Source organism: Bubalus bubalis, chromosome 22 (assembly GCF_019923935.1).
Source record: "Bubalus bubalis isolate 160015118507 breed Murrah chromosome 22, NDDB_SH_1, whole genome shotgun sequence".
Classification (NCBI taxonomy): Eukaryota; Metazoa; Chordata; class Mammalia; order Artiodactyla; family Bovidae; genus Bubalus; species Bubalus bubalis.
Window position 1 is genome coordinate 42,251,058 of NC_059178.1, and position 19,933 is coordinate 42,270,990.

The following is a 19,933-nucleotide window of genomic DNA, read 5'->3' on the forward strand; positions in this document are numbered from 1 at the left end:
CACCCACCTCCCTCCCCACCCCATCCCTCTGGGTTGTCCCAGAGCGCCAGCTTTGGGTGCCCTGCTTCATGCAGTGAACTCACACTGGTCATCTGTTTTACATATGGTAATGTACATGTTTAAGTGCTGTTCTCGCAAATCATCCCACCCTCGCCTTCTCCCACAGGATCCAAAAGTCTGTTTTTACATCTGTGTCTCCTTTGCTGCCCTGCTTGTAGGATCATCGGTTTTGTCTTTCTAAGTTACATGTATGTGTGTTAATATACAATATATGTCTTTCTCTTTCTGACTTACTTCACTCTGTATAATAGGCTCCAGTTTCACTAGAACTGACTCAAATGTGTTCCTTTTTATAGCTGAGTAATATTCCATTGTGTGTATGTATCACAACTTCTTTACCCATTCATCTGTCGATGGCCATCTAGGTTGCTTCCATGTCCTAGCTATTATAAATAGTGCTGCAGTGAACATTAGGGTACATTAGGGTGTCTCTTTCCCTTCTGGTTTCCTCGGTGTGTATGCCCAGCAGTGGGATTGCTGGATCATAAGGCAATTCTATTTCCAGTTTTCTAAGGAATCTCCACACTGTTCTCCATAGTGGCTGGACTAGTTTGCTTTCCCACCAACAGTGTAAGAGGGTTCCCTTTTCTCTACACCCTCCCCAGCATTTATTGTTTGTAAACTTTTTGATGCTGGCCATTCTGACCTGCATGAGATGGTACCTCATTGTGGTTTTGATTTGCATTTCTCTATTAATGAGTATTGCGCATCTTTTCATGTGTTTATTAGCCATCTGTATGTCTTCTTTGGAGAAAGGTCTGTTTAGGTCTTTTGCCCACTTTTTGATTAGGTTATTCATTTTCATATTGAGCTGCATGAGCTGATTGTATATTTTGGAGATTAATTCTTTGTCAAACTTATTTATTTTTAATTGAAGGAAAATTTGCTTCAGAATATTGTGTTGGCCTCTGCCACACATCATCATGAGTCAGCCATAGGCATACATGTGTCCCCTCCCTCTTTAATGTCCCTCTGACCCCATCCCACCACTCTAGGTTGTTACAGAGCCCTGGTCGGAGTTCCTGAGTCATACAGCAATTTCCCATTGGTTATGTATTTTACATATGGCAGGGTATATGTTTCCATGTTAGTCTATCCATTCGTCCCACCCTCTCCTTCCTCCCCCGGCCCATGTCCATAAGTCTGTTCTCTATGTCTGCAGCTCCATTGTTGCCCTGTAAATATGTTCATCGGTACTATCTTTCTAGATTCCATATATATGCATTAATATATGATATTTGTGTTTTTTTCTGACTTACTTCACTCTGCGTAATAGGCTGTAGGTTCATCCACCTCTAGCATTGACTCAAATGCATTCCTTTTTATGGCTGGGTAATATTCCATTGTATATATGTACCACAGTTTCTTTATCCATTCATCTGATGGACAGCTATGTTGCTTCCAAGTCCTAGCTATTGTAAATAGTGCTGCAATGAACGTCAGGGTACAGCTACATGCCATTTAAATCCTTAGTCTTCTGCTGTGTTCCCACCACCCTCTTTGACGGTCCCAGTGTTAGGAGACAGGCTGGAAAAGGAGACAATTATTGTCCTCAGGACCTTCAGCTGGAGAGGGAGCTATAGACTCAGAGCAACACAGGACAGTGTTAACAAGGGCCAGTGGAGTGTCTCCACCCTGAGGGCAACAGGAGGTCAGGAAATAGGTGCTTAGTTTGAGCTGGAGACTCCTGAAGATGAACCTGAACCAAGGGCAGGAGAACCTGAATGGTCAGAACCTTGGGAAACAGGAGAAGCTGTGTCCATAAGCCATCTCTGAGGGCCCCAATAGGACCAGAATCCCAGGAGGGTCCCCGTCATCTCCAGAGCTCCCCTGGTACTAAGAAGACCAGAACCACCAGGCTTCCTTGTGATTCCTGGTCAGAGTTGGGGAAGCTGAGGCACAGGGGCCTTGCCAAGAGGGCACAGGTGTGGGGTGCTTTGGGAGGGCTTGTGGGAGGCAGCTCCCCCCGCCCTGCCACCGCTCCACACCTTCTCGTTCATGCAGCAAACATCACTGAGCACCGACTATGTGCCCGACACTGAGTCAATGCTGAAAGTACAAAATGCTCTCAAGTAGTTCTTGATTAAAAGGGATGCTGTGGGCCCAGAGGCCTTGTCAGGTCACCCAGCTCTCCGACAGGATAGCAGGGGTCCTCTGCCCAGTTGAGAGCAGAGCAGAGTGGGGGGTAAACCCTGCTCGCCCCTGTGCAGTCATCTCATCCTGGTGCCTCTCATGTTGAGAGCTTGGCTGAGGGCATTCGGGGCTTCCCCGCTCTGCACCTCCTCTTTCCCCTCCCAGCATTCAGCAGAGAGCTCTGGGCACAAAGGGACTGGACCGAATCCTTGAGACCCACCCAGGACACCTCACTTTGCAGGGGAAGAAACTAACATGGAGGTCTGAGATTTTCCAGGCCGGTCCTGTCTCCACTCTTCTGCCCAGTGGTTAGGCCGCCTGTCTCTGAGGCTTAGAAATACAGTCAGTCAGAGGCTTCTGAGTGAAGACTTCTTATACTTGTGCCTTGGAAAGGTAGCCGCCTCCAAAGTCATACAGTGATTATAAGCCTGGAACCTGCTATCTGGGACTGGGCTCAAACCCCAGCTCTGTCAAACCAGGTGACTTGCAGCACGCCACTTAAGCCCATCTGTAAAACAGGGCATAGGCTGGTTGGGAAGGTTAACTGGGATGGTGTCAGTGAAGTAGCCAGGATGCCTACTGGTCTATCAGTAATGGCTTCGTTTTAGACAAGGCTGTGCCTTCCCCAGCATGATCCCCGCTTACCTGAGGCATCTTGCAGGTCTTTAGCATCTCTGGGGTCCTTTGTTCCTCCATAACCCTCTCCCTCGGGGTCTGTTTAACCCCTGCTCACCTTGCAACACTCAGCCCAAGTGTCTCCTCCTCTCTAGTCTGAGCTACTGGCATTGTCTCATCAGGGCTGCCCCGGGCCCCTGCACAATTCACCAGGCTGTCCTGCAGCCGTCTTTACCAGTCAGGGAACCGTGGGAGGGGACAGTGCCGCTGATTTTGAAGCTGGGATCCACTACTTGCTTACAGTGGGATTTTTTTTTTAAACTTGTGTCTTGTGGTTTAGCCAACTAACAATGTTGTGATAGTTTCAGGTGAGCAGCCTGACACTGTTCAGGGGCACTCAGCTGTACATGTACATGTATCCATTCTCCCCAAACTCCCCTCCCCTCTAGGCTGCCAGACAACACTGAGCAGAGTTCTAGGTGCCACGCGGTAGCTCCTTGTTGGCTAGCCATCTAAAATAGAGCAGTGACTTGCAGTGTGATTTGCAGCAAATTATGTACCTTCCCAAGCTTCTGGTTGTTCATCTGATAGCACCTTACAGGATGACTTCCGGGATTCGAGAACACACCCACAACACACTGGCCTTGTGCCTGGAAGGTGGCTGCGCGTGTAGTCTTCATCACCCCACCCCCGGTCCTCATCGCTGAGCAGGCACTGGATGTGTGCACTCGGTGGAGTGCTAAAGGAACAAATACACTCCCAACCCAAGGTGATTTGCATTAAAAAAAAAAAAAAAGCATAACTAATTAAGGCCCTAGTCTCACCCAAAGAAAAAGGCCTAATGACAGGATCTGAGGGCCTGAGCAGGGCAGGAGTGCAGCAGGGCAGGGGTGTGGGGTCTGCTCTGCGGCCCTCACGTTCGTTTCCAGGGGCTGCCTGTGCGGAGCGACAATGCCCCACAGGAGCCTTGCTTCCAAAGCCCCTCTTTGGACCCCAAGAGGGCATTGAGTGGAGGGCAGAAGGGAGATGGGTGGACACCACCCAGCTGCCCTGGATTTCCTTCCATCCTAATGCCAAGAGCTGAGCCCCAGGACAAGGCGGGAGAGAAGGGCAACAGCCAAGAAGGTTCATGTGGAGACTCTGGAGATGAGGGCCATCTTTGTGCCTTAGCTAGTGGATCGGGCACCTTCAGAAATGGTCACAGTTTCCCCTTGATTTGGAGTGATGGTGAACCAGTTTGCATTTATCTTGCTGCTGCTGCTAAGTTGCTTCAGTTGTGTCCGACTCTGTGCGACCCCATGGACTGCAGCCCACCAGGCTCCTCCATCCATGGAATTTTCCAGGCAAGAGTACTGGAGTGGAGTGCCATTGCCTTCTCCAGCATTTATCTTAACAACATGCTTATAGTTTTATCCAGAGTTTAGCATGCTGGGGAAAACCAAGCTGACACAGCTCACAAGGGTTTTGAACTTCAGGTAGCAGCATAAAATGTTAATAAATGCTCCATTTATTTCCATTTACTTTCCTCTCCTTGTTAGTAATAAAAGCTAACCAGGTCTTTGGGTTTTTTCCTCTCTCCCTCCACTCTGTCCCCACCATCAGGTGGGATGGGCACCTCCTGCATGCCCTCACCTGTACAAGCACTGGGCCAGCCCAGATAATCCAGGAGGGGAGGGAAGAAAAGGACTGACCTATGTCAATAGAGGCGATGCCATTTCCTAAAGGTAAAAATTAATATTATTGAGAAAAAAAAGTGAGGAGGGACAGGAAAAGAGAGACACGAGAGAAGGGTTGGAGGGGAGCAACTGTGCAGAGAATTTACAAGCGAGGGAGACAAGACGCAGAGGCTAAGAGCACAGCTCTGCAGACAGCCCTGGGCTGGAACCCTGACAATGGGTCATCTCGGTGGGGACTTACCCTCTCCGAGCCTGGTTCCTCATCTGTCAAACAGGGATGATAACACCAAGCTCAGAGAATCGGATAAGATTGTAATTAAGCAGCTCTTCACAGTGTCTGGCTCAGGACAAGCACCTCAGCAGTGACTGCTCCCCCATGCCTCAAAGGGATGTGCCCGGCTGATGAGTGTGCTGGAAAGGACCGGGTTCCCCTGCTCAGCCTGGGGCTCCTGAGCAGCCCCATGCCTGGGCTCACTTCCTGGGAATCCCACCAGCCAGCTTCGGGCCTGGGCCCGGCACCGCCTGACTCTGGGTCTCCTTCCTGATAACTGAGTTCCTAACACCAATGCACACACATCTGCACACTAAAGACCAAGGTAAACGACATCTGGTAACACTGGCTACCTTTGGAGACAGGAATGGGTGACTGGATTCAGGGGTGGAAAGACTTTTTATCATACGCTTTTTCATATTTTTTGAATCTTGAACTATATGTTACCGATTCCAAAAACTAGATAAAATTTTTTAGTTCAAAGACCAAACTGACGTGCAGCCTGGGGCTCTGTGAACCGGGAGAGGATGCCTGCAGACACTGACAGCCACAGTGGTGTTGGGGAGGCTCATGGGGAAAAGAAAGGGCAGAGAGAGAGGAAGGGGCAGAGGACCGTCCGTGAATAGGGGTCCCCAGGAAGGTGTGTGAGCAGGGAGAGACAGAGGTGTGCACGCAAACGTGATGGAGTCTCTGGGAGTGTCACAGGCTCACTGAACTTAGAGACAGTGATGGGAAGTGGCCTGGCACCGAGTTCCAGCTCACTTGGTTGGGACGTGAATTGTCAGTGGGATGTAACTAAGGAAAGGGAAGGAGGAGGGGCTCAGAGCCTGAATTACTCATTCTGAGAATCTGTACTATTCAAGACTTTACAACTCAGAGGATCCTCTGGATGGGGCGTGGTTGTGTGTAGCTGTGTCTCCTTTACTCCTCACAACTCTTGAGGGTGGGGCTGTATTGGTATACCCATTTCAGAGATAAGGAAACTGAGGCTTAGAGAGGTTAGGTCAGTTTTCCAAAACAACACCAGAGATCTATGCATCTCTTCGAAGCCCTTTGAAGCCCATGCCTTTTTCACTCTGACATACGGTCTCCCACCCTCTTCCTGGTCTGGGCAGATCGTGGTTAGATGTCCACAAAGATACAAGGTAAGACGGAGACATTCAGGGTTCCCTGAAGAGATGAGGAGCTAGGTTAGCATGAAGAAAAAGAAGTTGGGGCGATAAGGAGGGGTCTGGGGTGCTGGCTGTCCACTAGCCAGGCCTGGGAGCCTGGGGTCTGGGAGAGCTAAAGACCAGAGACTGATGGGGTAAGGGAGGACCTACAGGGAGAAGGGAGGACAGCTTAGGGAAATAGGAGGGGCAGTAGAAAGAGAAAGCTAGAAAGTAAAAAGTTGCTACTCAGCTGAGAGGAAAGGGAGTGTCAGCTACCCACGCATTCCAGCTGTCCTCTTATTCCTTTAAAGCGTTTGCAGAACACCTACCTCTTTGGAACATACTTTCAGTTGCCTAAAGTTTGTCCTTCCTTCCTGCTTTAACTCATTCATCCCTGCAGACAGTGGATCAACATGGACTGAACATCTGGCTAACTAGAGTGAATAGTCAATGGAAGGTAGGGTATCGATGGTAGCTAATAATTTTGGTTTGGGGGAATTCCACTTTGGGAGAGACAGAAATGGCACTCACACCAAGGCTGATGCTGTCGCCCCAGGCAGGGCTGGGCCATGAAAGTGCTGCCCAGATGTTCCCTTACCATCTGACTCACCTGGGAAATGTCCATTTGGTTCAACTGGGTGTAACTGGAACACAGGCCCTGCAGACCTCGTGCCAGGAGGAGCTACAGATTCACCTGGTCTGGAGGCAGCAGAACATGGAAGATGGATGTTGGACTTGGAGGCATGCATGTGGGTGGGAAAACTCTGGGACATTCCATGTGTGGCAGTACCAGCACCCTGTGTGCAGGAGCAGGTGGGATCCAGCTCAGAATAGGGACAATGTCGGATCCTTATAGAAACCCAGAAGGAGAGGAAGTGAAGTGAAGTGAAAGTCACTCAGTCATATCCACCTCTTTGCGACCCCATGGATTATACAGACCATGGAATTCTCCAGGCCAGAATACTGCAGTGGGTAGCCTTTTCCTTCTCCAGGGGATCTTCCCAACAAAGGGGTTGCACTCAGGTCTCCCCCATTGCAGGCAGATTCTTTACCAGCTGAGCCTGCAGGGAAGCCCAAGAATACTGGAGTGGATAGCTTACCCCTTCTCCAGCGAATCTTCCCGACCCAGGAATAGAACTGGGGTCTCCTGCATTGCAGGTGGATTATTTTTACCAACTGAGCTATCAGGGACACCCAAAGGAGATGGGAGCTATTAACTCAGTGTGTGTGTGTTAGTTGCTCAGTCATGTCTGACTCTGTGACCCCACAGACTGCAGCTCGCCAGGCTCCTCTGTCCATGGGATTCTCCAGGCAAAAATACTGGAGTGGGTAGCCATTCCCTTCTCTAGGGGATCTCCTGACCCAGGGATCAAACCTGGGTCTTCTGTATTGCAGGCGGATTCTTTACCGTCTGAGCCACCAGGGAAGCTGGAGGTCTCAGTAAACATTCTTCTCATATTAACATTGCACAGAAAAGAGGAAGAGAGAGAAGGAAAGAGAAAAGTGAGAGAGAAGATATGAGTATAGAAGGGTGGATGAAGAGCTGGAAGGCCTTTGAAAGTGCTGCCAGGGCAGGGGCTGGAGGGAGGCCCGGGCACCAGTGCCCACCTGCGCGTGAGGCTGGGAGAGGCCACAGGGATGCCCCACGCTTACACAGCAAGGGTGCAGCTGCCCGACAGGCCAGAGCATGTCAGTGTGGTATCAATAACACTGAGGGGAAACAGAGGTGTCTGCCAATGAAATGACTTCATAACTGGGATTTTCTTCAAAATAATCGGGGAATTGATGTATGTTAAAGCTAAGTGCTTTAACACTTAGCACAGGGGGTTGTTATGCAAGTATCTCTACTTTCCATTATGCGTGAAATAAAAAGTTTATAAGAATAAACAAAAAGTCTTTTAAAAAAGTAGGGAAGCAGTGAAGGAATCACACACTGCAGGTAGAATATAGCCGACCCTCCATATCCACGGATGAAGAACCCACAAAGACAGAGGCCCGACTGTACTGGGCCATTTTGAGCATCCATAGACTTTGCTTATCTGTGGGGGTCCGGGAACCCACACCCTGAAGATTCCGAGGGATGACTGTACTACCAGAGGAGCAGAAACCGGAGAATATAAGCAGAAATGAATGAGAACTGTGTTTTGGGTTTTCTCAAATAACACGGCAAATCAGGGGTTCTTAGCCAGAGGGTGATGGATGGGCTATGGGACCCCTGAACTCCCCGTAATCATGTGCAAAGTGATCCAAGAGTTTGCAGCAACTTTTCAAGGAACCTCTGGTGCCCCCCGCGCCCCACCCCCCACACACCCCACAGAGGCTAATACATTACCTTCTGTCTTAAATGTGCTGTGTGTACCCAGTCACTTGGTGGATGGTTTTAAATAAAGTTTATTTTCTAGAACTGGCGTATTCACACCTGGGCCCTGTGTTTTCATCTCTCTTCTCAGTCAGCCATGCCTGGAACAGAGCAAAAGAGGCCGACCCACTGCACAGCCCGGCTCCTCGGGGATAGTTCCCTGAGGCCCCACTGCCCCTGAGCCAGAGCAGTGGAGGTGGGGGTGCGCTGTGCCAGAGAGAAGGGGACACAGTGGGGAAGGGCTGGGAAGGCCCACGGGGCTCCCTGGGGTCTCAGAGAGTGACTGGAGGCAGTGTGGTTGAAGCTGTCATCCTCTGGCAGGCACAGTGGCTTGCAGCTGCAAATGTCCAACAGAAACCATGGTTTTGAATAGTCTGAGGCTACCCAGAGAATTCAGTAGAAAATACCTTTTCCTTCCTCACAGGGTTGCATAACTCCCAGTGCGACATCTGCCCCTCGCAGTGAATTCCTCCAAGAAGTCCAGCTCCCTAGAGGCTCCCCAGAACTGGCAGGTTAAGTGTGGGTTATTTCAGAGGACAAGGAGGGTCTCACCTTAGAACCTCAAGGCTTGAAGGCCTGCCCCAGGTCCTGAGGAGTGAAGGCCCTTTCTCCCCAGGCTAGCATCTCCACAGGCGAGCGTGGGACGCACGGGAGAGGGCCCTGCCTGGGGACTGAGATGTGAGGCGAGGAGGGAGGCAGGGCCCAGGTGCTGCTTCCCGCCACTCCCCCCACACAGAGGACAGGGAGCTGAAGCCATTCCCAGCCTCTCACAGGAGGGCACAGACAGACAGACAGACCCCTGTGCCTGCCAGAACTCCCGTCATCTCCCCCTCCCATCACGTGCGGGGAGATGGAGACCCTTGGTGGGGCCTGCCCATTCCTAGACAGGTCCACAAGGCTAGAGGCTGGGCCCTGGGGACAAGATGGACTAGCGAGAAAGGGCTGTCCCAGGACGCAGTGTGACCAAGAATCATGGCTGTCGTGCACCTTGGGGGGGGGTGTCTCACCTCAGGAGGACCTGCTCCCTCCCTCCTACTTCCCCTCCCCCAGGCCCTACTTCCCAGTCTCCTGGCTTGGGAACCTCCCCACACCCCATGCCTTCCTGGCAAGCCTCCTGTGGCACTCAGGGTGTGGACATCTCCCTGCCTCCCTCTCATGATACAGAGATGGCAGCACTCCAGGCTCCTCCCACCCGAGCCCCGCCTCTGCGGATCAGGTAGAACCTCAGTCTTCTCCACCCAGAGAAGTGTCAGGGCAGTGGAAGGTGCAAGACCAAGAACAAAATGCTGCATGGCAAGCCTGGGCTGTTTGGGGTTGTGTCTTCCCCCTCCTTTACTGCAGGTCCTGCCTCCACTGTCTCCTTCCTCAGCTCCTCAGAGCACATCCCCCCACCCCAACTCAAGGTGTTCTGGCTTGTCCTCCTTCCTGTTGGGTGTGGGCTCTGTGGCCAGTCCTACAAGGGAACCCAGGAATGGGCATGCGGTGGAGACTTTCAGAGGTGCACAGCAGTAAAGAGACTTTTCTAGAAGGTCCAGGCAGCAGACTGGCTCCATGGAGGGAAGGATCAAAGCTACTTCCAGTGGGCCAGCCCTAGGGCACAGAGACTCCGCTGCCCAGACTCCAGGAACCACAGACCACCATGGAAGAGCCTTTTTTTTTTTTTTAAACTGTGCTTTATTTAGGGCTAAGCTGGAGAAAGCGTCATCCAATAGTTACAGAAGGTTACAAGGAGCTTTAGGGAGTTGAGTGTGAAAAGAGCAGTTGTACTGAACTGCAGCTGTTTTTTTTTTTTACAACATCTGGACATCCTAAAAAGGAGCCAAGAGAAAGAAAAATAAATTTTTTAAAAATAATAATTAACCAACAAAATAGAAAGAAAGGAAAGGCAGAAGGCCTGAGAGGAACCAGATAGATGTTCTAAAGCAAAAAATTAAAAAACATGGTAGGTCCAAGGGCCTCCCCACCAGGCCTCCAGATGAACCAGAGGTCAGTGACGAGGTGTCAAGGCAGAAGGTCAAAGCAAGTCTTCCCAATGGTGCAAATAAATTATAATAAATATGTTATACTTTAAAATATATGTGTTCTTAAATAATTCAGTGTTTTTTTCTGATTCTGAGTTTTTTTAAGCAATGTCTTTTTTAACTGCTCTAAAGTCATTTACCAAAGATAAATATCGTGCTTTCATTAAATAGTTTTCCTTGTTTTTTTTCTCTATCATTACAATTAAAAGTCCTACAAAATATGCAAATTTATTTACAGAAAAACAGAGCCGGCATCATTTAAACATCCCTGTTTTTCAAAATTCCTTGTAAACAGTTTCAGAAATTCTTCAAAGATTGTTTTTTTTTTTTTTTTTTTCTCTCTCTTGTTAAGGTTTTTGTGTGTGTGTGTGTTGTTTAGTTGTTTGAAGATGAAAGTTCCCAGGTCTCCCTTGCCCGGAAAGTCTCTGGAGCAAGCATGGAAGGCGAGTGAAGCGGAGGTGTCCGGGGCTTGCGCGGAGCGGGCGAGCGCGCGCAGCTCCCGGAGCGAAGCGAGGCGAGGGCGGCGGCGGCGGCGGGCCTTCCTGCCAGCGGCGCGGCCTCCACCGGCGGTGGGCAGCCCGAGGCCCACGGTTCTGGGCGGGTTCGGCCTGGCCCTCGGGGTCAACGGCGTCCAACAGCACTCGCGGGGAGAAGGGATTGATGCTCAGTCTAAACTCTACAAAAGTACAGTCCTACAACATCTGGGATTTTAGCAATAACGCTAACTTCTATAGGTTTTTTTTTTTTCTTTTTTTTTTCTTTTTTGCTTTCCTCTAATTTTTCTTCTATTATATAGGTATTTTAAACTTCTCCTTTTTAAAATTCTGTACAACTATTATGATTTTAAGAGGGGGGGGTAAGTTAGAAGCATTTACAGACTTTTCACAACAATTATCTTGCCTTGTCAGCCCCCTTTGTTCCCCTCGTTTTCTCACACTTCACAGTTAAGGAGTTTTCGTATTTTGTTGCTTTCCCCAAACATCCACCGATTTGTTCATCTTAACAGCTCCATCCAGACATATAATACAGAAAACCATAGGAAAGTGTCATAGACTTGAATGAGGGTAATCAAAGCGCCTCTCAAAGTATCAAAGAACTATTACCTTGCTGTTTTAAAAGCATTGAAGCATTATTTTTCCTTTTTTTTAATTTTTTTGTTTTTTTTTTTGTTTTTTTGTTTTTTTATTTTTTTAATTACATTTTTTTTTCATAGAATCGCTCTAAGCTGTTTCAAGAACAGCCGTGAGGCAGAAAGGAGGTTCTCCTCCAGTCCCCCTCTATTTGACCTAGAGCTACACATCTGCAATAAAAAGTTTGGTCCTTTGGTCCCTAAACAGCTAAAGGAATGACAGATAGAGATGCTCAGTGGCGACCTCCCAGCCGCCCCCCCTGGGGACCAGGCCCCGCCAGCCACACCGCTTGCCCCAGCCTGCCTCAGGCGCCCACGGGCTGGAAAAGCCCCGGGATCGGGAAGCAGCGGCCCTTCCCAGTTCCCAGCCCTGCAGTCTCCCCACCTTGTCTCAAGTTATTTTGTTTGAAAGTTGCCTTGTTTTGTTTTGTTTTCTTCTCATTTTTCTTCATCTTCTTCTTCCCTTTGTCATATATATATTTTTCCCCCAAACACGTGCCCTCTGAACTCCATAGACGCTATACTTTCCTTGAAGAAATGTGACAGTCACAGAGAGTGTCTGGAGTCTTCAGCTTGATTGATATTGGCTGATATGTCAAAGGTGTCATCCAACAGTTCTCATTTATAAATATATATAGAGAGAGGTTTGTTTTTTAATGTAGCCCGTTCAGCATCCTGCCCTAAAATGAAGAAAATCGGGGCTGATTAAGCCAAGAGAGGAATGCAAAATACATCCAAACACCAAAAGGAACCTGCCTCGGGGGGTTAGGGTGGGAGCTCTGGGGGGGATGGCGGGAGGGTGGGAAGAGACCAGTATGAGAATTAGTCATGATCATGATACGTAAAAAAAGAAATTGACTCTTGTATTCAGAGTAAGAACCACTGGGAGGGCTATAGGTGATGGCTGTAGCAGAGGAGAGGCTTTTTGATTTGGGTTCCTTTAGAGTTCTGGATTGGGGGATGGCTAGATCTAAGGGAAGAATTTGTGACTGTGGGGTATGACTTCATCATTAAACTGACCTCTGAGGGATCTAGCCCAGATACAATATGTATACAGAAGCCTAGCAAACAAGATGGCAGAAATCTAGCAGCCCAGCCCGCTCCTCCCCACGGTCCGTGACGTGAATTTTGTAGAACCCTGGCCCAGTTTCCAAGCAAACTGCCTCTTTCCAAAGGTCAGTAACTATTTGCGAGGCTATGTATATATATGTATATCTGGATATATGTGTAGAAGATATTCACCTGCACATATGTGGATATACATGGATATGTGTGTATGTGTATGCATAGATACACACACACACAGACACACGTAATGTTTTTCTCATACATGCCAGGGAATTTAGAGGAAATTCAGCACTTTGAGGAAGTGGATGGGAGAACCTAAAAGAAGTTAGAACGGATTTAATCATCAGTTAAATTAACTCTGACAGTTCTCGATTTTGTTTTGAATGGTGGCTTTTTGGTGTTTTGCATTTCAAAGAAAAAAAAAATCATGATCTGACTAGAATCAGAAGGAGAATGCTTAACCATTGTGAATTAACAAATGAGACTCGTCTCCATTCTAGCAAGCAGCTTCCACTTATACATGGGGGTGACTGGTTACATCAAGAGAGTTAGAACTGCAAAGCCCCCAGTTGAGGGGACAACGTCATGCGTATATCAATCCATGCTGGCAGGTTTTTCACACTGTTGATTCAACAAACAGCAAACCGTACACAGCAATCTAAACAATTACAACACCAAATAAAATAATAATAAAATTAAAAAACACTTGTCAAGGACCCTTTTTCAGTTGTAAACAAAAAAGTGCATTTTGCTTTTGTCAGTACTGTTTTTTCAAACCAACCAAAAAGCCCGCCCCCATCCCCAGGTCCCCCACCTCCCCTCCCCACATTTAATTTAGCAGAAGTAGCTACAATACAAACCTTACAATTGTGACCGGGCTCTCTCTCAGAGGCCTCGGGCTTTGAGCTCTAGTTTTTTGGTTTAGAATTTTTTTTTTTTTATCATTCTGTTACTGTAGAGATTTTGTTTTTGTTTTTCCTTTTGAAGTGAGATTTAAAATAGCCTAACTTGAAAAAGACCAGACCTAGGAAAGTGTCAATTGAAAAAGGCCCCCAAATTTCTAGAAAAAAATAAAATCACAATATTTTCAAGTGCAAGTAAATCAACCACGCATAGATACTTTTAAGGTGTTTTCCTTATTTTTAAGAAAAAAAATTAATGGTTTGCACAGTTAAATGATCCCATGTCCGATAATTCGGGAATTCATCTTTATTTTTACTATTTTTTTTTTGTTCTTTTTTTTTTCTCTATGTGACATCTAGAGAAGCATAAAAAACGCTGAACAAGAAAAACCAAACAACAGAAAGTAAAACCACTGCAAGCACCAAGAACGAAACGAAAATGAGCACAGCAAAAAAGATTGTGGCAGCACAAAAGTCAAGAAAATGCACGTGTGATCATGACTGGCCAATCATCAACTGATACAACATCCAAGAAAAACGCTCCAATCACAGCACCTCCACGAAACTTGACGGCAATTGTCATGCAACCGATTCTTAGCCTTGTTACATGACGCCATCATGTCACACTGTGAACTTTGAGTTGATTTGAACTTACGGATGGGGGACTGTTTTCTCCACTCTCATGTGATTACGTGAACTTTATTCCTAGCTCAGCGCGAGACTGTGGTGGATTTGACTGGCCCTGGTTGGGTTGTTGGAATTTGATTGAATGACAAAAGAAGAAAAGATTTATATATATATTTATATATGTAGAGAGAGAGAGAGAGAAAGAGAGAGAGGACAAGAGTGTGGGTAAGGGCGGGGAGGAGAAGGAAGGGTGGGAGGGGTCGGGGATTGTGGGGAGCGGGGTGGGGGGGCACAGGGAGAGTCGGGTTGAGGGTGAAGACGGGCAAGGAAGAAGTTAAAACAAAATTAAAAGGAAAAATATTTATACAGCACCAGACCACAGCATCAATCTAAAAGCTCGGATGAGAGAACAGCAGTCAAATCATAAGAGAACGGAAAAAAACCCAAAAGGATGGAGGAAGCGGCAGACGAACGACATGGGCACGTCAACACACACACGCACACGCACGCACGCACACACACACACGGTTGTTGATGCAGACAGGTGATACACTGTGAACAACAGCAGAACCTCACACAGGGCCACTACGGGCATCCGTCACGCTCCAGGTAACAGGAGGGAGGGCGTAGGCAGTTTGGCGAGGGGGCCAGAAAAAAAGAAAACAGCCCCTCAAACCACCCTGGCCAGCGAGCAGGTCAGGGGAACGGGCTCTCTGCTTTGACCCCCTCCTTGGTTCTTTCTCTCTCCCCCAGGGGCCGAGCCTGCCTCGCCTCCCCAGCCTTCCTGGCTGCAGCCTGTGGTCAGCAAGGGGAGCCTGACCGGCTGGCTCCCATTTGCCGGGTGGGTCAGAGGCTGCCTAAGGCGACTGCTGTGTCCAGGGGTCCATCCAGGAAACACTCCGCTGCCCGGGACGGTCCACACCCACAACAACCCGGCCTCCCGCCCTGTCCCGGGCCCGCGGTAGCCACCGTCCCCAGGGAAGGGCTTCCCCGCTAAGAGCGTGGGGAGGCTGCGGGAGCCCGCGGGCCTGCCCCCTGCCGCCTGGCCTCGGCCCTCGGTCCTCAGAACCTTCAGAAAACGAGCACTCTCAGTTGTGAGATTTAGAGCCCCTCATGGCAGTGTTCTCGGAATTCTACAAACACGCCCTGGCACGGCTGATTTTGTGTTTCACAGCTGCCTTACTCACTCTGCTTTGCTCCCAAGGGGGCCCAAAATGAGGTGGGGTCCTGGCACGTGAAGCCTTTGGGAGGCTTCAAAGCTCTGACCCAGGAAAGGGTCACGGGGGAGGCTAGGGCACCCTGGAGGGTAGGTCGCAGGGAAAAGGAGAGTCCACTGGAGAGGGGCAGCTATGGGCCTGGCTCCCTACCGTCCCTGCGGCTGTCACCCTGCTCCTCTGCTTCTCCCCTGCCCCTGCCTCCCCCTTCCCGGCTCCTTCACACCCTACATCCCCGCACATCCAGCTTTCTAGACTGACCCTTCTCACTGTCTTCTTTACTGATGGAGCCCTAACTGGTGCAGGCTGAGATCCCCCTCTCGGAAGCACCATTCAGTTATTCCAATTTGAGTTGTCTTGAACACGCTTCATTCACCATTTGGGGTCCTCTGCCCCCACCCAGGGCCCTGGGGGTTCCCAGCCTCACCCCCTCCTGGTTATCCCTGAGCTTGCTCCTCAGTCCCTGGTCACCTGCAGCACCCCGGCCTGTGCCAAGCCTATGCACCAAGCTGGTCTCCAATGTCCCCGGCTTCTACCCACAGTGGCTCCTGCTCTCAGCTTTGAGTTTTCCCTCAGGCCGTGTGGAAGGGAAGCCTGAGACTGTGACGTGTCACTGCAGATAAGATACAACATAGCTGAGAGGTGACGATTCAAAGCCTAAATCTGGCCCCCGGCTCTGCCTTCTCTGAGGAGCCTAGGCCTCTCTACCTGCACAGAGCCTGGCCCTGCCTGCCGTCCGGCTCCTCCTGAAGCAGATTCCCTCCCCGAGACCAGGGCCCACCAAGGCCTGCCTGCAGCCCCAGCCCCTCCACAAGGAAAACCCGCAGACCCACCACCCATGAGAGCCAACTGGCAGGCCCATGGGGCGGGAGAAGAGGCCTCAGAACTGAGGGCGGGGGGTGGGGGGACTCCCTGTTGTCCAGTGGTTTGGACTCTGCGCTTTCACTGCCCAGGGCCCAGGTTCAATCCCTGGCAGGGGAACTAAGATCCCACAAGCCACGCGGCACAGAGGGCACTAGGTGTCAGCCATGCAAGTGTACCTAAGGGACTCTCAGGGACTCTCCCACCCAGTCCTGGAATGCCCGCTCCTCCCCACCCACTAGGCTCCTTGGATGGCTGCCAGCTTTCTTCCAGCCTCCCTTCAGGGCCTGGCTCTGGCGGAAGCTGGGGATTCCACACAGCCCCTCCCCAAAGCTCCATTGAGGGAACTCTCTCACACACACTTGGCCCCAGCACGCAAACACACTCTCATACTTAGCCTAAAGAGGCTTCCCAGGTTCTGCCGGCTGGCCACTCCCCTCACGTGAGAACAGTGACCCCTCTGCCTGCTGTGACCCCTGCCTGGCTGCCTTCTGGAAAAGCCTCTTCAGGCCCAGCCCTAGATGTGGCAGCAGGGTCACTGACCAGCATGGGGAACTTGAATCAGGCCTGAGGAAGTTATGGTCAAGTTGAGCCAATTTAGATGCCAGGTTCTAAACACAGCTGGCCTCCAGCCAGAGAAGGCTCAGGCCCAAATCACAGCCCAGCACCAGGCAGGTCTGACCCGAGGCACCTGTGCCTGCAAAGCTTGGAGCAGACGCTGTGCAAAAGTACACTCAGATCCAAGCCCAGGGTCCAGAGACATGGGGCTCCCAGGATCCAGAGACATGGGGCTCCCAGGGTCCAGAGACACGGGGCTCCCAAGGACTCTGAGTACGTTCTCCCCCTCAGCTCTCCCCCTGCAGAACTACACAGCCAGGCACCTGCCCTCAGCTCAAGCCCAGCATGCTCCAAGGTGGGACAAGGGACTTGGGTGTCTGCCTGGACCTGATCACGTTCATGCTTCTGCCTGTTTCCTTCCTCTTAGTTTCCCAGTAAAGATTTCTTGGAGAAACTCCCATCTTTGCACAAGATAAGAGGCAGGGGCTGCAAGGATGCCAGGAACCCACCTAACTATCAGGAGGCACAGACTGCATCCTACCCAGGCCTCGTTTCGGGGGAACCAGAGCCCAACCACACTTCCCTGCCCAGAGCTGCCCTCCCAGGGCCCCTCTGCTTCCCCAGACCCCCCCTCACTCTAGTTCTGATTTGGCCACCTCTAAGCCTTCTGTCTTCACCACTGGCTCTGAGATCCCCTTCCCTGGGCCTCTTCACACCTAGCTATGCCCCCTGAGCCCCTGCTCAGATGAACTCTGTCCTTCTGAGTAACTGGAACTCATCATCTGTAAACATCCCTTGTCGGTCTGTAAAATCATGCAACTTTAAGCTGCTTTTATAGCTGTTTCCTCCCTCCCTTGCTGGCAGCCACTTCCCACTGCAGTCCCCAAGTCTGGCCCTTAGCTGGCACCTGCCTTCTGTTACAGCCTCTAACAGCCTTGGCTGGGAAAGCCTGAATGCACCATTTGTTAAAATCCTGTGATTGTAGCCAAACAGTCAACTTGAATGTAGGAGTTATGTGTTGTTGTTTGGTCACTAAGTTGCGTCCACCCTTTTGTGACCCATAGACTATAGTCCGCCAGGGCTCCTCTGTCCATGGGATTTCCCGAGCAAGAATTATGGAGAGGGTTGCCATATCCTCCTCCAGGGGATCTTCCCAACTCAGGGATCGAACCCACGTCTCCTGCATTGGCAGGCAGATTCTTTACCACTGAGCCACCAGGGAAGCATAAGGATTATGTGACATCACAGTGTTTGTAGTAGACTGCCTAGTGAAGGGGTAGTCAGATGGCTGACCCCAGAGAGAGTGGGGTGAGAATACAGGGGTGTTTATCATTCTCCTTACTTGAAGGGGTTAAGCAGCCCCCCAAATCATGACTCAACCACTCAGTAGCTGATTGGCAAGTGACTTCATCTGTGTGTGCTCCAACTGTAAAATGGGAATACCAACACTGCCTACCTTATAGGCAGCGTCGAGTATACAGTTATGTCTCCAGAGTTGTCAGCTACAAGAACAATGCCTCGTGCATGGTAAGCACAGTGTGAAAACCTGTGGTTCTCATCTTTTCTGGCTTTTGTATTCCCTGGTAGAAGAACCACTCTGCTTTTTAAACTATTTCTCTTAAGTCCACGCCACAATTACGACTGCTAACTGGTTCTACCCTGGGGGCCACTTCTTACCTTCTGTCCCAAACAGCAAATCCGCCTCTCTCGCCCCTTCCTCTGACCTAGATGTCCTCTCCTTTCTTGGGTCTTACCTGCGTCGAGGTCAACAAGGCTAAGACAGGCTACTGTCAAGGGAGCCACAGAATCCCAGGGCATGAGTCCCCAGCATGCCACCCGGAAACTCCTGTGGCGGCTCCAGCACCTGGGCTCCATCACTGGAGAAATGCAAGCCCAAGAGGGGAAGCACCTTGACCCAGGTCATGCCCTGACAGCAGAGTTAACCTACTGAAGAAAAAGTGCTCCATGTCACAAAAGGGCGCTTCCACTGCATTGTCCCTCCCTCCTCTGGAAACGTGCCCTCTGCACCATCTGCTGGCTGCCACAGAGCCAGAAGCTCCACGCGGGCAGGATGGTGACCATGCATCTCTGTATCCCGGAACTAAGCACAAAAACTGCCCACACTCTGAATGGATGCGTGTGCGTGAGTGCACGCATGTGCGTGTGTGTGTGTGTGTGTGCGCGCGCGCGCATGCTCATGCGCATTTCATGCAGACCAGAGATGGGCAGGGGCGGGAAGTCAGGAAGCAAGGGAGGCAGACTTTGCTCTTCCAGCCTTGCTGTGAATAGAGGCTCAAGAAAACCTCTTGGAGAGAAGGTGAGTATGGCTGCTCCCAAGTGGACAAAAGGGGTCCTACTGGCAGTGCGGGGATCTGGGAGGAGACTGGGAAACTGGAGCCCTCCCTCCCAGACTCCAGACTCTGACCCTTCACTGGAAGGTGTAACTGTCACGTGGCTCACCTTTCTCGCGAGCCCTCTCCATCTCAGGTCACAACTACTCTGCTCTTGCGGTCACTCCGGCCAGAAATCCAAGCGCCATCCTAACCCTCTTTCTCTCACACCCCCTTGAATTCCTTCCAAACAGCACCAGCTCCTTCACAGCACCTCGAGTGACTGCTATCCCCTTGGACTGAGCGGTCCAGGCACTAGACCTCTGCTTGTGGCCCCACAGTCTATCAATACAGCAGCCAGTGATCCTACTGAAATGCAAGTCACCCACAGCCCTGTGCCCCGCAGAGCTCTCCAGTGGCTCCCTTAGCCCTCCATTTCAGTGGAGAGGCCGAAGTCCACACAGCGGACTGGGTTCCTTCACGAGGCGGCCCTCCTCACCTCTGGGATCTCCTTTTCTACTCCCCCGGCCCCCAGCCTGCCATAGCTCTCCATCATCTAGGCCTACTGCCGATCCCTGCACACACCGCCTTGGCTGTCACCTTGGAGCCTGTACACCATACTCCTCTGGACCCTGGCATGGCTCCCTGTCTTCCCTTCTTCAGATCTCTGCTCAAGTGTCACTTTCTCAGCAAGGCCTACCCTGACTACCTGATTTAACTGTAACCAACAATTTCAACACCCTATACAATTTACTCTTTGATCATATGTCCTTGTTTGATGTTTGTCTGCCTTGCTAAGGACAAGGATTCTGATCAGTATCACTCATGCTGAGCTCCTAACAGTAGCTGACCCACAGAACTGTGGAGGCGGCAGAGGGCTGGCAGCCTGGCCCTGGCCAGGGAACAAGCTGGGATGGCAGGAGGGCACCACAGTGGGGGAAGCCAGGCTGGGGGTGAA

At 50.5% G+C, this 19,933-nt stretch overlaps 1 protein-coding gene across 50 annotated transcripts in view; it reads right to left on the bottom strand.

Annotated features, from left to right (window-relative positions):
• Positions 1-10,949: 10,949 nt before the first annotated feature.
• The window catches only part of CELF4 (CUGBP Elav-like family member 4), a 312,994-nt gene continuing 304,010 nt past the window's right edge, over positions 10,950-19,933 (bottom strand). For 49 of the 50 annotated variants that reach the window (XM_025273315.3, XM_025273311.3, XM_025273281.3 and 46 more), the window contains one exon: positions 10,950-12,095. In XM_025273315.3, coding sequence (XP_025129100.1) covers positions 12,069-12,095 — 27 coding nt within the window. In that variant the 3' untranslated portion in view covers positions 10,950-12,068. Of the gene's footprint in view, positions 12,096-14,040; positions 14,128-19,933 lie in introns of all 50 variants that reach the window. The other variant, XR_003105923.3, reaches the window with a different exon arrangement.